The 17,104-nt window shown below is 44.8% G+C and overlaps 1 protein-coding gene across 1 annotated transcript in view; it reads left to right on the forward strand.

Annotated features, from left to right (window-relative positions):
• Positions 1 to 15,273, forward strand: part of LOC118791858 (nesprin-2-like) — a 112,426-nt gene extending 97,153 nt beyond the window's left edge. Inside the window, exons 91-105 of the mRNA XM_036549341.1 lie at positions 3,820 to 4,004; positions 4,423 to 4,573; positions 4,832 to 5,014; positions 5,215 to 5,352; positions 6,613 to 6,807; positions 7,155 to 7,416; positions 9,398 to 9,528; positions 9,895 to 10,027; positions 10,122 to 10,318; positions 11,073 to 11,321; positions 11,573 to 11,704; positions 11,906 to 12,124; positions 12,773 to 12,823; positions 13,532 to 13,581; positions 14,134 to 15,273. Coding sequence (XP_036405234.1) covers positions 3,820 to 4,004; positions 4,423 to 4,573; positions 4,832 to 5,014; positions 5,215 to 5,352; positions 6,613 to 6,807; positions 7,155 to 7,416; positions 9,398 to 9,528; positions 9,895 to 10,027; positions 10,122 to 10,318; positions 11,073 to 11,321; positions 11,573 to 11,704; positions 11,906 to 12,124; positions 12,773 to 12,823; positions 13,532 to 13,581; positions 14,134 to 14,344 — 2,487 coding nt within the window. The 3' untranslated portion in view covers positions 14,345 to 15,273. The remainder of the gene's footprint in view (positions 1 to 3,819; positions 4,005 to 4,422; positions 4,574 to 4,831; positions 5,015 to 5,214; positions 5,353 to 6,612; positions 6,808 to 7,154; positions 7,417 to 9,397; positions 9,529 to 9,894; positions 10,028 to 10,121; positions 10,319 to 11,072; positions 11,322 to 11,572; positions 11,705 to 11,905; positions 12,125 to 12,772; positions 12,824 to 13,531; positions 13,582 to 14,133) is intronic.
• The last annotated feature ends 1,831 nt before the right edge of the window (positions 15,274 to 17,104 follow it).

Genomic DNA, 17,104 nt, shown 5'->3' on the forward strand with positions numbered 1-17,104 from the left:
TACAAAGCAATACATAGCCGTACACGTTTCTGTTTCCACAGTTAAACTCAAAGCCCTGAGTGTGAAAAATCCAGTGCAGTCATAATATTGTCTTTTGACTGTGTACTGTCTGTAGGTTGAATGAGTAACACAGTTACTAGTAATCAGGCAGTCTTAGGGCTGGAATTCCATAGGTGTAACCTTCTACAGGAGGTCGCTCTGCAGGTGGTTTTTTCTGGGCCTTATGCTATCGACAAACCCAAACACCTACGTACCTGGTTTCAGTGGCTGAACTCTATCCGCGGTTCTCCAGCCCTGATTGGTTAAATTCCCTGCGCTGCTGAAATTTCACTGGTGTTCCACCTCAGAGAATTCCTCTAATCTGAGAGCAGCCACAGTCCTTCAACCCCTCTGTCTGTGTCCTGGAGTGCAGTGAAGTGCTCACATTACAACCTATTCGATATAAACCACAGGAGCTCTGATTGAAGAAATGATTTGTGTTGTCCATACCTCCTGGGTCTGTGAAGTGGATTTGTAAGCAGGTATGTAAAAGGAAAAGGTAATCCACCATAATGGTGGATTTGAGAGTTTTTTGAAACCGCTAGTCGGTGCACCCATTTTATTCCTATTTAAGTAGTCCCAGGGCCTGTTAGAGAAGGAGCCTCTGAATATTGCAGGCCTGATAAGACAAAGCTGAGAGAGAAGGAGCTTACACAGATACACATAAACACATACAGATATACACAGAGGTGGACAAAGTACACATCTCCATTATTTGAGTCAAAGTATAGAAATATTATTATTTCTATACTTTGACTATACTTCTATACTTTAAATATATTATATTATTAGTATACAAATATTACTCCAATACAAGTGAAAGTTCTTCAGTCAAATTATTACTTGATTATGTCAGGGCTCAGGCAGGGACTCAGGCGCGGACCACGGGAGCTTCGGGTTCCAAGCGTCTTTGATAGAATCGTGAGGCAGAATCGTTAATCAGAAAACGGGCAGGGTCGAAAACCGGAGGGCAGTCCGAGGACAGAGCGAGGATCGGGAAACGGGAGCAGGCAAGGTCGGGAACCGGACAGGCAGGTAATCAGGCGAACGAGACAAGGAGGCAGGCAAAAACGAGGTCTGGGAAAAAGCAGGGTCAAAAAACGAGAAACCGGCAGACAGAAGCAATACGCAAACGGCGGGGACGAAACAGGCGAAAAACACTGTGACGAACTAGCAACAGGACAGGGAAAAGCAGGGAAGATATAGGGCAGGGCAGACGAGGGAATGGGAAGCAGGTGTGCAGGCAATCAGGCGGGCGGAGACCGGGCGGGGAGCGGGGCAGGACTAAAACACAAGGAAAACAAAAGCACATGGGCAAAGGAAAAAACAAAAACACAACAGCTAAGGAGGCGGAGCACTGACAGATTACTTGACTATTATTACTGGAGTACTTGTTTTTAAAAATACTCAAGTATTAAAAAGTACATTTTCTTTTTAATTTCAGCACATTGTTGTATTGTTGTCACAATGCATTTACAGATCCTAATGACTCTGCAACAACCTACTGAATGCACTGACTTGCTTGTAGAACCTGTAGAATAAAAAGCTTGTAGAATATGCTACAAAGCCTATAGAAATGTCTATAGAATCACAATTGAATCGTCAAAAGGACAGCCATTGTCATTTTCATTTTTTTATTTTATTTTATTTTTTATACACATCGATAGCTAGGGTATTAATATCAAGCCAGTCATAAAACCGAACTGGCTAGCTAACGCATAGGTGTCAACCTATGCGGTTTGCCTGTATAAGATACCGGGATTGTACATATAGCTATGGAAGGATATGGGATATGTAGTGTAATACAGTTTTCCCCAATAGAAACAAAAACAAAAATAATAGAAATTAACAACCTGTAAATAGAAAATTAAGATGTAATATAAATTAACAGGTTGTAAACCATCTGAAAATGACGACCAGATGATGCAAATAGCATGCAAGCTCACATGCACAGTGGTTCTGTGGCACGTCTGATTTGTTTGGTGCATAGCTAGCTAGCTAGCTAAGTAATAAACCTGCTGAATTTTGCTAAACATTGTAGGGCGAAATGTTTCATTGTAGTTGGACAGCTCAGCTAGAAAAGTTTGGCAATTAGACAGTGATCAAGCTATTTCTTCCACAGGTAGCTAGCATTTATGATGTAGCCCACCAGTAATGATTCTCCTACCAAAGAGTGGGAGAATACACCATTGAATAATATAGGGCATATTTTTGTCCAATTTTTTGTCAACGAAATTAATACTGAATTTTCGTCAGTCAGTTTTATGGCCATGGGTGCTCTGGGGAGGAATCGTAATCTTTATTTGCTGTATCCATCATTACCACTGCCAAGTTCAAATTTAACTGTTTAAAAAATGCAGCAAGTACTTTGAATTTGACTGACAGCATAGGAATAGTTACTGTGATTGGTTTTTCTCCTGTGACGAACACAGCATATGGCCTATCGGATTTTAGAAAAGAAAAGAACATTCATCCGCTCACTTCAAAGCTATGCTTCAAAGTAACGAGTATTGGGAACCTTCATAGAAATGTAGAGGAGTCAAAAGTACAATATTGTCTTTCAAATGCAGTGGAGTAAAAGTCATAAGTTTCCAAAAAAAATAATACTCAAGTAAAGTACAGATCGAAAAATGTACTTAAGTACAATACTCAAGTAAATGTACTTTATTACTGTCCATCCCTGGATATACAGAGGCTTGCACAGACTCACACGCTCAGATATACCTTCGCAAGGTGTTGCGTTATACATTCACTATGTGGACCCTGAAGTAATGGCTTGTGTTAGCAAGAGAGCCAATCACTGCACATAAAGGGTGGACTGAAGAAGAGGTTTTTCAGAAATGACTAGTTGAATGATAAAACCTGGGCTTGACTGAGCATTTCAATCTCAATTGCAATATAGTATTACTATATGCCTGCTTTCTGTAAATGTAATTGTAAATTATTTATTCATTCAGGTTGCTGTCACCTCTGCATTAAAAACAACGGGGGGCAGCGTGCATGAATGTGCATATAAAGCAATGCTAAAGCTGTGACAAACACAATCAGCTCTCTCAATACCAGCAATCTTATGGCAAACCTAAGAAAATAACCCAATATTAAACTCAACAATTGCCTAGTGAAAGAATTTGTATTAGAGAGCATGTAGCTCAATTAGTGTTTGGAGCACAAAATGGGATATTTTTTGTCCAAATGGCTTTTAAAATTCTACAGCCATGAAAAACTGCTATACTGTGTTTATTTCATGTTGAGATAATGGGTATTGGCAGAGAATACCACACAGAGACAGTTCCCTACCTGACCAGGGGTTCAGAAAGTTTGCTTGATGTTTAAGAAGTTCCTCACTGTTCCGTCTCACTGAGCATCTGCATGGCATGGTTTGCGCCTCACCAGTCCTGCTCTTTCAGGTTTGGAAGCGCCTAAGGGCCAGAATGATTTCAGTTAGCCAGGAGTATGATCATTGTGTGCTTTAACTAGATTACTGTCTTTTTCATTTTTGTATGTTCCATTGGTATGTTTTCTTTGTGTCATGACACTAACATGAAGACAGTAGGTACACTGAGGCTGTGTTGGGTGTAATGTAGCTTTTTTCAACCACTTGTGGTTTTACAAATGTGTTTATTTATCTTTGTGTGTGTGTGTGTGTGTGTGTGCGCATTTATGTGTGTGTGCGCGTGTGCGTGTGTGTGTGTGTATGTGCGCGTGTGTGTGTGTGCGTGCATGTGTGCGTGCATGTGTGCGTGTGGGTGTGTGTGTGCATGCATGCGTGTGTGTGTACAGGACCTGGAGCGGGACTTGGAGCAGCATTCGGAGAGCATCAGGTCAGCACTGTCTCTGTGTGACACACTCCTGACGGAGGTGGACCCCTGCAGTGATGTGGACAGCACTGCCCTCCAGGAGACCTCCTGCAGCCTCAGCCTCCGCTGGAGGAACATCTGCTCCCTGTCCCTGGAGAGGAGAAGCAGGTGAGCATGTGTCACTTCCTCCTACTGCTCACATAGGAAGACCTGGATCAAATAGCTGTATCCCCAATGACCTGACAAAGACTACATAAAGATGATCTGTCCAGGTATGTGACAGAGAGGAGGACACTTTTTAATGTCTGTTTTGTTGTGGTGGTAAATATTATGGTTGATTTGGTGGGCTGTGTGTGTGTATAAGAGTGTATATGTGTGCGCACAGGCTACTATATAAATTCAGTTCAACATCATCAGTACAATAATCAAAGAAATAAAGGATGAATGTGTATACATTGAAAAACATCAACGCATTTCAGTTGAAGTCACTCTCATTCCTGTCACTCAATCTGGGGACCACCTCCGTTCATTTTGAGGGCATTGTGAGTGGCCTCCTTTTACCCATTGACCCCTGCTCCTGTCCCAGGATTGAGGAGACTGGGCAGTTGTGGCGTGAATTCCTGGATGAACACTCACACTTTGAGGACTGGCTGCGGGCAGCTGAGCAGACCACGGCCGACCCCAACTCTGCCAATGTCCTCTACACCAGTGCAAAAGAGGAGGCCAAGAAATTTGAGGTCAGTTCTCTGCCTCCTCTGTGCTCTGCTTTCTCTGAAAGTAAGATAAGATAGGGATTTCATTTTACTGTGTGGCCCATCACTGAAAATCTCAGATTTAACAGGATTTATCCTTCCTTGTGTACTTGGTTTATTAAATAGTTTTTCCTTATCAAAAAAACTTGTTGAACACTTCCAGAAATTCCACACATTTTTCTTTGTCAGTGTGTGACAGTCCACCTTTTTGATTGATTTTGATTGCCCTCTATCTCCCCCTAGGTGCTTCAGAGGGAAGTGCATGAGCGTATTGCCCACTTGGAAGTGCTCAACAAGCTGTACCGGCGGTTGGCCCGGGAAAACAGGATAGACATGGCCGGCAAGCTTAGGGACAAGGTCCACGAGGCCAACCGGCGCTGGGACAGCCTGCACAGGCACATTGCCGCCATCCTCAGGAGGCTGAAGGTGAGACTCATGGGAAATTTACAAGCAACCACACGGAGGCCAGTCTGTGGTTTGATCATTTGATCCTGTACAATAGCTCATCTTCTGGGCTTCATCATCTGTGCTGATCCTTCTGCTCTTGCGTTGAAAAGGCTATAATGTTTTTTAAGATAGAACATCTCTCTCTCCTTCTCTGTCCCTCTCTCTCTCTCTCTCTGCAGCACTTCACTACCCAGTGGGAGGAGTTTGAGGGCTTGCGGGAGGGTCTCATGTTTTGGCTGACAGAGCTAGACCTGCGGCTGACCAACATGGAACACCTCTCTGAGAGCGAAGCCCATGACAAGCTGAGGCAGCTCACTGTGAGTACAGCTGACAACAATACCATGCCACAGTGCCTAAACACCACCAAACTGCAGCAATACCACACCACAGCACCTAAACACCACCAAACTGCAGCAATACCACACCACAGCACCTAAACACCACCAAACTGCAGCAATACTACACCACAGCACCTAAATACCACCAAACTGCAGCAATACCACGCCACAGCACCTAAACACCACCAAACTGCAGCAATACCACACCACAGCAGCTAAACACCACCAAACTGCAGCAATACTACACCACAGCACCTAAATACCACCAAACTGCACCAATACTAGGCCACAGCAGCTAAACACCACCAAACTGCAGCAATACCACGCCACAGCACCTTAACACCACCAAACTGCAGCAATACCACGCCACAGCACCTTAACACCACCAAACTGCAGCAATACCACACCACAGCATCTAAATACCACCAAACTGCAGCATTATTAGGCAACTGCTCCTAAACACCACCAAACTGCAGCAATACCACACCACAGCACCTAAACATTTACATTTACATGTATTCATTTGCCAAATGCTTTTATCCAAAGCGACTTACAAGTGAGGTATAATACAACACAAGCGAAAAACCATACAGAGTCAACAGTATTAGAAGTACTGCATGACAAAGTTCCAAAGGTTGGCCAGGGGAGGTACCAGCTAACAGGTACACCACCAAACTGCAGCAATACCACACCACAGCACCTAAACACCACCAAACAGCAGCAATACTACGCCACAGCACCTATACACCACCAAACTGCAGCAACACTACACCCGAGCACATAAACACCACCAAACTGCAGCAGTACTACACCACAGCAGCTAAACATCACCAAACTGCAGCAATACTACACCGCAGCACCTGAATACCTCCGTACCACAGAAATAACCTGCCACAACGATGAAAGACCACCAATCCATTACAGAGAAAAAACACAGCAAAGAAAAACAGATAGCATAGCAATTCCATGTCACAATATGGCAGCACCACCAAACCACAGCATGGCAACAGTACACTGCTCCACAACAGCATAACACTTTCAACACTACAACATTGCAACACATATGTGTGGGGACACTATGTGTGTGTGTGTTTCAGTACAGCATGGAGACGGTATGTGTGTGTGTGTGTATGTGTGCGTGTGTGTGTGTGTGGCTGGGAGTGGCTCTGTCCATGTGGGTGGAGTTGGAGTTCGGCTCCAGAGGCAGTGCTGGTGACAGCTGTACATCTCCACAATCAGGTCATGCAGCAAGAGATCGATCTGAATGGCAATAACATCGACCAGTTGAGTGTGTCCGGAGAGCGGCTGATCCAGAAGAGTGCTTCCGCAGACGCCGTGCTGATTGAGGAGCAACTGAACGAGCTGCACTCCTACTCCCAGGAGGTGTTCGGCAGGGTGGACCGCTTCCACTACCGGCTGACCCACCCCAGGGTGGTGAGGACGCAGTTGCCCCCCCACCCCCTCACCTCTTTCTGCCTGATCCCTGCTCTCTTTCTCCTGTCTTTGTGTTTCTTTCTTTGTCCTTCTACCCCACTCATGTTCCCTCCCTCTCTCCTTTTCTCTTCCCCTCTCTATCTCTCCCACACCTCCATCTCTCTCTTATCACACTCCCTCCCAGTCTAAGTATACAAATGTTGAAAGTGAGTTACACTGAGTTTCTGTCAGTTTCACAAGGTATCAGTTGGTATTCCTGTTTAAGCCACATGACATTTGAGTATGTCAGACTCCTTCACCCGCTCCCTCTGTGCCTCAGTGCAACTGAACCTCAGTTCCCTGTCCAGGTGTCTGAGGGGGAGCAGGACGTGGAGGAGAACACAGAGAGGTCCTTGGAGAAGGAGGAGGAGGAGGGCAAGGATGCCGAGAGAGATGACATGGTCCAGCAGGGGCTGTGCCACCTGGCAACACCCCAAGAGCATTTGGCAAGTAGGGCCCTGGCCAGTGAGGAGCCCATCCCCCTGGAGAAGGACCACACCAAGGATGTGAGCGCATCTTCATCTCGTGAGGGGGAGGAGGAGAAGGCGTCCTTCTACAGACCCCCTTCAGGTGACTCTGTGGCACGCTGCTGTTGGTCTAAGGGGGACGGTGAGCCAGCCTACACCCCCTGCTGTTGTGGGTAATGGGGCACGGTTAGGTAGGGGGGTTGTTTTCTTTATCACCCGGGATGGGGAAGTGATGACTTGGAAGTGGTGACTTCTCTACCTGGGGCCCCCCCTCTTTTGCCTTCCTGTCATCCCGCTGGCAATCCATTAACCCTGCCCCCTGTCCTCCCTCAGGTGTTAGAATGCCCTGTCAGCTGTGTGGGTCTGCACCGTGCTGGGGGTATAGCCTGGTGTGGAGCCTGCATCCCCCCACCTTGCCATCACTGAATACCCACTCCCTCCTCTCTCATCAATTCTTTTCCCACGTTCCTCCCTAGCTTCCTGTCCTCCACTCCTCCAATGAGCTCAGCTGTCAGTGCCCTCTCCCCCTCAGCCTTTCATCTCATTATAATTCTCTTTTTACTCATGAATTGGGCGGCACTATTACTCAGAGAGACTTACAGTGCAGGATATATTAACCCTTTTGTGCATATGGTCATACAAGTGTGATTAGCCGTTTAGCGCGTACGGTCATACTAGTGTGATTAGAACACTAGATTGGATAAATTATAGCTAATGTTAACTTTGAGGAAACAGTGATTTAACATTAAAAGGTATAGCAAATGCAGCGGTGAAAACTATGAGAAGCTTAATAACGCTAATGAAAACATAAGGAACCATGTAACATAGCATGTGCACTACATAGCATAAAATAAGTTACATGCGAAAGGGTTAAGGATGCATGTCACAGAAGCACCAAAGGAAAGGAGAATATAGGTGCAGATAATACAGAGACAGCAAATAAATGGCAAGATGCTACATTGTTAAAATGTTATTGAAACAAATCGCTCATCTCTCTTATGCATGCTGAACTCTAATCACAAAAATTTGTGTGGAGGAAGCCCCAGTGAGGTGTGTGTGGGGGTAACAGCAGTAGGCTGCACAGCCAGATCAGTTGGTGGAACTTTTCTCACTCTTCTGACAGTCTACATGTTTCATGTTAGGAAATGAATACAGTGAATCCTCCTGTGGTTCTTGAGTTGGCTGCTCTCTTCATTAGGTCTGATATGGTGACAGTATGCATACAAGAAGAACAGCAGTGTTCCTGGGAGTGGATGGACATTGTAGACCTTCATTGGTTAATATCATCTTGAATTGGGTTGTGACTGATTCATGATAAGCCATGGTCTATGACCAGACCTGTTCCATTGTAGAGCTGGAATACGGCCAGGTCTCACAATTCAGATGCAGTGTGGTTCACCGTGATCTTGTTTATCATGCTGACCTGTCTGAGCTGGGACCTGCTATTGGTTCTGACCAAATGTGGGTGGGGCCTGCTGCATGAGAAATTCATGAGGAATGGCGTCATAACTGTAGTCATGCATAAAAGGTTGTTAATTCTACGTTTTATTGTGTGGACTCAAGCCGGCCATAAATCTTTCGTGATGAGATTATATGCCCCAAATGTGCTGTCATTTCAGTGTGTTTCTAACCATAGCCAAACACAATTGCTACAGCTTCTCAGCTACAGCAATTGGTCATAGCTCCAACTGGCATGTATTGTAATTGGTTCATTGGCAGCCACAGCCTATATCTAGACTGTCCAGGTGCCACCACCTCTAGTTTGCTTCACCTTGCTGTCTTTAGCATCACCTACATAATACAATGTTTGCTTAGCAAACATCCTTATCCATTGCAACTTACATAACTTACAAATTTTACATTATCCAGAATATTGAATGATGCGATTCAGGTTAAGCACCCTGCCTAAGGGTACAACAGCAACAGCCCACCTTTGAATCAACCTTTGGGTTACAAGCCTTAATCCTTACCACTCCACTCTGCTGCCTGACTACAGTTGCTACCTGTATGTCACTGGGTCATGTGTCTGCATTATGGAGGAAGCTCGGCCCAGGTCTGACTGCTCTCTCTCCACTTGGTTCCAGAGACGTCCATCACAGAACCCCCCAGCCAGCCTTCCCAAGAGCCCCAAGAGAAGAGATATCTATACCAGGATGTCATTCAGAGGCTTGGCTCCTCCCTCACACATACCAGCACCCCCTGCAAGCAGGGTTATGTAAGTCTACCACCTTCTGCTGGATTGGTGCAGACAAGCAACCCACTTTCTTGGAGTTCAGAGGTTCAAATCATAAACTTTCTATACCACTCTTCATGCATCTGAAAATGAACAGAACAATAATTCTCAGATTGTCACAGAAAATGTTGTTTGTTCTGGTTCTATCTGGACCAGTCAAGCAGTGGTAGCGATTAAGCCATGGTAATGATTTCCTGTTACAATGGAAGTTTAACAGTAGCAGCAGGATAGACCTCTGACCATGGTTACTCAGTGGTGCCTGGTTAAGTTTTGACTGTGATGATGTAGCAGTCCTGAGTGGACCATAGTTATAGAGTGGTCCTTAGTTAAGGTTTGTCCCTGGTGTAGGCCAAGCTCATGTTGGAGTGCAGTGGCAGCATCGACCGTGTAAAGAGGGTGTCGCTGATCCTGGATGATGTTGGGGACGAATCACCAGCCGAGCAAGGTCTCACCAGCCTGACCACAGCGGACAAGCCATCAGGTATCCATTCCTCGCCCTCACCCTCACCCTCACCCCACCATCCCTCTTGACAGCCCCCCACACCAAGACTGACCTGCTCTGTGTCCCTGTATAGGAGTCATCCACCGCTGGGAGGTGCTGCAGGCCCTGAGCACTGAGCCACGTGCCCACGACCAACCACACTGTCCAACCTCCGACCTCAACAACATCACTGCATGGCTGGGGCGGGTGCTGCCCGAGCTGCAGCAGCTGGAGGGGCCGCACCCCCCCACCAGCATCCAGGACATGGAGTCCAGTGTCAGGAGTCTGAAGGTAACTGTGGAGCCCAAACAGGAAGTGGGAAGGGGGCAGGGTTTTTGAAGCACATGTAGGTGTCATACCAAATGTGGACAAAGCCTGTCAGATTAGCAGTAGAACACAGATGTCAAACTTACCACTTGGAGGGCAGGTATGCAGGTGCGCTGGCTTTGACTCCAGGTTCTACTCTTAGCTTGTTCCTTAGCCATGTCTTTTACTCAATTTAGCACATCACATCAGGATGCACCTATGGCCTACACTCAGATCAGCATGAGATCTTCTGGAAGGTTTTAGCCAATATCTTAGACTGAATGTGTTATTGCTGCACAGGGTAATGCCAGTTTACAAGAACCTTGCTGTCCAGATCCTCCTCACTGCATTAGAAAATTAGACTGAGCCCTTTATTCAGACAGGAACTCCAATCACGCCTTTAATCAGCTACCAGTGGTGGTAAATGCAGGGCTCTGACCCTTGAATCCATAGCACATACTATGGTGCAGGGGAGACTCAATGCCTCTAGGTTCAGTTATGTAGGCTTGTTTTTGTCCTGACCAATTACCCTACCCTAACTGATGCAATTGTGTCATTAAGTCAGTTACCCTGATGGATTTTGCCAATGCAGTCAGCTTGTGTGAAATATCTCAGTGTAGGACACAGGTGTGGGTTTATGCCATAATGTGTTGTTTGACCAGCCTGTGTTTAACTTTAGCCCAGGCCAGCACAGTGTATTTCTACCTCTCATGTGGTCCTCTGATCCCTCCACTGCCAGGAGATGCAGAGGACCTTTGACAGGTACAAGGCCCTGATGATCTCCCTGAACCTGAGTGGGCAGGAGCCATGGCAGGGCGAGGGCGAGCCTGGCATGGCAGGCGAGAGCGAGTTGGGTGTGATGGGTGAGAGTGAGCCAGGTATGGCGGTCGCGGCAGGTGTGCGAAGCATGAACCTGGCCTGGGTGGAGGCCTGCACTCACCTAGAGCGATGGGAGGAGACTCTACGTAGCGCCCTCATGATGTGCCAGGTGGGCATTGCACCAAACAGGAAGGAGGAAGGACTTTTAAGGCATATTCTAAAACTGAAGTGTATTAATTGAATTCTATCACTTTTTTATTGTTATATTTTTTTATTGTTATATGTGCTACGTTTTGGGGTGAGTACACTTTATAGATAGATGATGCATGCATTTTGTCAACTGATGGTCTAGTGGGGCAGGGAGTCAGGACATGGCTCCCCAAAAATGAGACCCCTGACCTTCACTGCTCCCTTCCCCAGGAATTCCATGAGACGCTGCACTCAACGCTGCTGTGGCTGGCTCAAGCCGAGGGTCGGCTTTTCTCAGTGAACATCCACCATGACCCCAGCCTGGATCCTGACACTCTGCGCAGCCATCGCGATACTCTGACGGTGAGCAGGAGGTGGTGGGTGGATGAGAGCTAGTACTGTCCAATAGGTGTCAGTGGGGACAGGCTGGTACCATGAGCTCTGTGTGAGGGATGAGCCATCCAGATCATCTAAACATCACTGAATCCACACCTTGAGCACTGAGCCATGAAATAAGCGAATTGTTGAGTGTGCTGACAGCTGTGTGGTGCCCCCTTGTGTCAGGGTCTGGAGAGGGACCTGCGAGAGCGACAGGAGCAGATGAACGCCCTGGAGGAGATCTCATCCCAGCTGCTGCTGGAGGCATGTCCCGAGGCGGGACAGGTGGGCAAGGAGGGCAAGGAGGGCGCTGAGGCCAAGGAGAAGCTGCACGTCATCAGCAACAAGCTGCGGCTGCTGCTCCGTGAAGTGACCCGCAACCTGCATGCGATCCGGGAACGACTGGTACGAGCTGCCACACACACACACACACACACACACTAATACCACACATGCCCCTGAATACCACATTAAGACACACACACTGAATCACTGTAAATTAACACAAACACACATGCATGCAAGACAGACAGAAAGACATACACACACATTAATACAGGGATGAGACAAAATGGGTTGAATTAGGAATGAGCTAAAACCAAACACTACAGGCATTGGTCCACTGGTCTGTGTAACATGTGCACAGGAGGGGGTGCCTTGTGCTATATTGCTTTATTCTAGCATGTAGCTAGTTAGCTAGCTAAATGTATGACATTACCTCCTTACTTGGATGCACATTTTGAATCTGAATTTTCACCTTTGTACAGAAGTAAATGCATTGAGAGGTTGAATGTGATTGAGAAGCTGAATATAGCTTACGTATTCATTGAATTTCAGACATAAAATTCAATGTGATATTCAAACATGAAATTCAATTTCAATCATTAACTTGCTCCACTTACTGAAATTTAGATTCAAACATTCATGTAAGCAGTAAAAATTCAAACCAATTCAATCTGAATTCGATTCTCTGATGACATGGATCTAGCTCCTTAGCAAAAGCTCATTTCTGTGTGTAATGTGCTGTGCTGATGATTCATTTTGTTATTTCAGGGTACTGGGTCAAACTCTGCGTCAGAGACTGAAGGAGATCGTACCATCCAGGTGAAGGCCGGCACCACACTGTCCCAGTCTAAAGTGCTGTACACACCAGTGGTAAATTCAGAGCACACCACTGTGCAATATATCCAGTCTACGGAACTGTGACTTGGTTTCATTCTGGTAAATGTCATCTCCATAATCTAGAATTGGTATCAGTCACTAGATTCCAAACTTTGTCTTAGTGTTACCTGTGAATTAGGTCTGAGAAGCCCTCCCTGTGAAGCTTATATTTTGTTTATTAAATGTTTGTGTGTGTGTGTGTGTGTGTGTGTGTATTTTATATATCTCCTCTGTAAATATTGTGGAGGGAGCATGAATTAGGAATTGGGACACTGTAAGTAACGTCACTTTTATCTCTGAGCCATTATTTCACTTGTGTGACCATGTGAGCAGTGAATAATTGCAGTACACTCACCTCAACTAAACCGTAATCAGGGGTACACATTTACTTGTGCATTTCCCAGATTATATTTCAGCTAAATATTTCACTATAATTTTTTGGGCTAATTCAGTGACTACCTTATCAAGTAATAAAGTCTGAAGTTGGAGCAAATACCCACACAAATATTCAAGACACTGTTGTCAACCCGCCTTAGACACAGACTGCAAACCACTGTCTTTCTGAGCTGGTGTGGCGTATGGTGTATAATAGTGCTGACTGCCCCTTTTTACACATTGACTCAGTACCACCCCGTTCTGTTGTGTTCACAGGAGCAGGAAGGAGAAACCGTAGTTCGTGAGCCACCCACTGAAAACAGAAGGTACCTTTTTGGCCCTGTCTCTCACCTGTCATTAACACTTATACCTTTATATTTGACCGCAGTCTTTCCAGACCTTTGTCACTTAGCTAATTTAAAAAAAAAGAGTGATAGTTTTGTGTGCAACATCACAGCATTGAGAAACATGGATACTGGAATCTTAGAACAAAAATTCAACCTGACAGGATAAAATGAGCTATTTTCTCCCTCCCATGTTTTGGATGAGATGTCCTGAGTTCCAGACTCACTCTAGATGTCATGTCACTCATCACAAGGAGTTGTGGGGGTCTAGAGTGTCTAGGCCAAATCAGGGTGCCTGATAATTCCCCCGTTTAATTGGCTGGATAAATCTTCTCCTCTCCACCTCAGCTACTGTGTAATGCTGTATATTGCCCCAGTCAGGTGCCGTGCATTTGTGGTTGAGGTGAGCTACTTGCACTCCATGCAAAGTGCCTGGAGATCCCTCTGAATATGTGGATTTGAAAGTGAAGGAAATATCCGCATGGCATATGTATTTGCTCTTTAATTCTCCCCTCTCTGTCACTCTGTGTCCAGCGTGGCAAGGCGGGACCCGTCACCCCCGCGCTCCTTCTTCTACCGGGTGCTGCGCGCCGCCTTTCCCCTCCACTTGCTCCTCCTCCTCCTGCTGGTACTGGCCTGCCTGGTCCCACCTTCAGAGGAGGACTACAGCTGTTCCCTGTCCAACAATTTTGCCCGCTCCCTCTACCCCATGCTTCACTACACCAATGGGCCCCCTCCCACCTGAGATGTGAGACCCTACCCACCTGAGACCTAGTCCATTTGAGACCCCGCCCACCTGAGACCTAGTCCATTTGTGACCCCACCCACATGAGACCTTGTCCATTTGAGACCCCACCCACATGAGACCTGACCTGCCTCACACACATGGGCTAATGAAGCTCTTTTGACTTAAGGGTCTTTATTACTGCCCTTAAGAGAAAAGTGCTTTTAAGGCATTTGTATATATTTACTCTAAACTTTTAATTGAACATACAGCCTGCATAGATGCATTTGAGTTGAAGTTTAATCCCCTCCCACATCAGCGAAAATAATGCCAAATAAACGATCCAGCTGAAATATGGATTTAAGTATTTTTTTTGTTTTGTTTTCATCATTATTGTAACAAAATCAAGAACACAAGATAGGAATTACATCTTATTATGGGTAGGGAATACCCAGTTTTGTCTGTGGTGATGCACGGCTTGAATATTTATGAATGTTCATTTTAATAATGACTGTCAATGTTGGTGAATATGATTTTATCTCACCATCACAATTGCCTATGAATGGGTAATTCCTGTCTTTGACTCTTAGCCAAAGTGTACCTTTCACCATCTTTCTGTAGTGCTTCACACAGCAAAAATAGGTATCAAGGGGTTGGGAGTTTCACATAAGTAGAAGTGGGTGAATGTTTTTTGTTTTTGTTGTTTCTTTTTTCCAGTCCAACACTGACTTAGAATATGTATTGTACAATATGATTTCAAATCAATTTAAGGTCCCCCAAAAATTTTAAAGAGAGTTTATTTTGAAAATGCTACTTTTTGCTGAATTCCAACACAGAATTTTTGTGACAGCTGCTGTACTGTTGAGAACAGGGAGATCATTTAAAACACTGATATGTCCTGTGTTCAGTGTGGTATTTTTTAATGTAATGGAATAAGGGGTGTGAGTCACTTTTACTCATTTACAATAAACACTGTTTGATGTGTTCATCAAGATTACTCCTGGTCTTGTTTATGTGGTGTCTAAATCAAAGGACAGTCAAATCATTCTAAACAGGAAACGTGCCCACTTCAATCTCAGAATGCCACAGTCTACTTGGAGGCCTGAGGCCTGGTGAGTTGGAGGAGGGGAAATTGGACACAAGTGGAGTCTCTGGGTCTCCATGGTGATGTACAGAACTCTGTAGCATTTGCTACCCACTGTAGGGGTATGTTCCATTACTTCAGAAATCAATCCTTACACCTCTTGCTCAGTTCCATGGTGAAACAAAGATATAGAAGATAGATAGAGATAAGGAAGACATGAGAGGAGAAAATGAAGCAACTAATGCAGTGAGGGGAATGGAACATCTTTGTTCAATTAAAGAATGTCAATTCAATATGTTGTGTAACAGCCTTCCCCTCCTTCTTTAGGCCAGATATGTTCTTAGCATAGACAGTGACATGTATAGCAGTTTACATCACAGATTTCTGAAAAATTCTTCGACATAAGGATACAGCTATGCATCTTCTGCCAGAAGAGACAATCAAGTCCTTCATTTATCTCAGATGCAATTGGAATAGTCCTTAATGGTCACTAGGTTTCGATTTCCAGGTCAAGGTAGATGTGACAATGCAGGAATTGAGAAGATATAATTTAGGACTCATCCAGAAATGTAACTTGCCCCCATAAAACACAGGTTTATAAAACAGCTTCTTTGACTCCCCTCTGCAATACTGATCTCTGATCAGTGCTTAACCATTGAGCTACCTGCAGCTTGGTCTAGCATATACAAAGCAGGCAGGTTAAGATCCTTGGCTGAGTTTTGCTTGGTGTGTCTGAGCAAACTGTCCTTATTGAACCTTTGTCCTGAAAACTTCAAGCTTAACTTTCAAGCTTCAAGGCACATTTATATGTTTAAGTGAAACTTTTTTTTTTTTTTTTCAGAAAATAACCCTGGGTAATCTTTAATCAAATAATCCTATTAATCATGATAATGCATGGGTGTGGTCATACTTACCTGCCAAAAGGGTGGAAAGACAAGGTTCACATTCTCACAGAGCACCCCAGATTTAAAGCAAGATCTGTCACCAGGAGGTCTCTGCTTAGTTTGTGGTTTCTGCATCAGCCAGCAACGAACCATCTGCATTTTTTTGAGCTCCACTGCCATTTAAGATCATGATTGCTAAATCAGACATCAGTTTTCCTCATTAATAACAATGATGAAAACAAGAATAAGAGCTATTGTAATTCCCACATCTGAACCTCCCACGACAACCCATCAGACGCAATCTTGAATTATTGCACATATTTGCCCCGGCAGAGACCTTTGTCTTAAGCAATGTGCAACTCTGCCCAATCGTCGGCCAGGAGCATTGAAAACAGAGCACCAAAGTATTCCTGTTTTTCTGTTTTATTTTTTAACTCCATATACTAGCAGCAGACATTTTTCAAAGGAAAGAAAATCCAAGGACCTTGTGAGCTGAGGATTGTGGTGGTTTCTTGTGCTCCTGCACGGGCGTATTTTGTGCCTTTGATTTGTGTGGGATAATATGGCAAGATGTTCCTCAGATTTCCTGTGAACACAATGCATTTTAGTCAGATAATAGTGGTACTAATACATCTTTCATTATATGTTCATGTTCATTGTAATTTTACACTTTACCAAGGTAGGATATGCATTTTCAAGTTATGTCTGATATGTCACAAGTCCTCAAAGCCATTCTCCTTGTGATACCAGATTTAATTATCTTTGTTCATATATTGATCCAGTTTTTAAACTTTACAAAGATGAAATGTACAC

The sequence above is a fragment of the Megalops cyprinoides genome, chromosome 17 (genome assembly GCF_013368585.1).
Source record: "Megalops cyprinoides isolate fMegCyp1 chromosome 17, fMegCyp1.pri, whole genome shotgun sequence".
NCBI lineage: Eukaryota > Metazoa > Chordata > Actinopteri > Elopiformes > Megalopidae > Megalops > Megalops cyprinoides.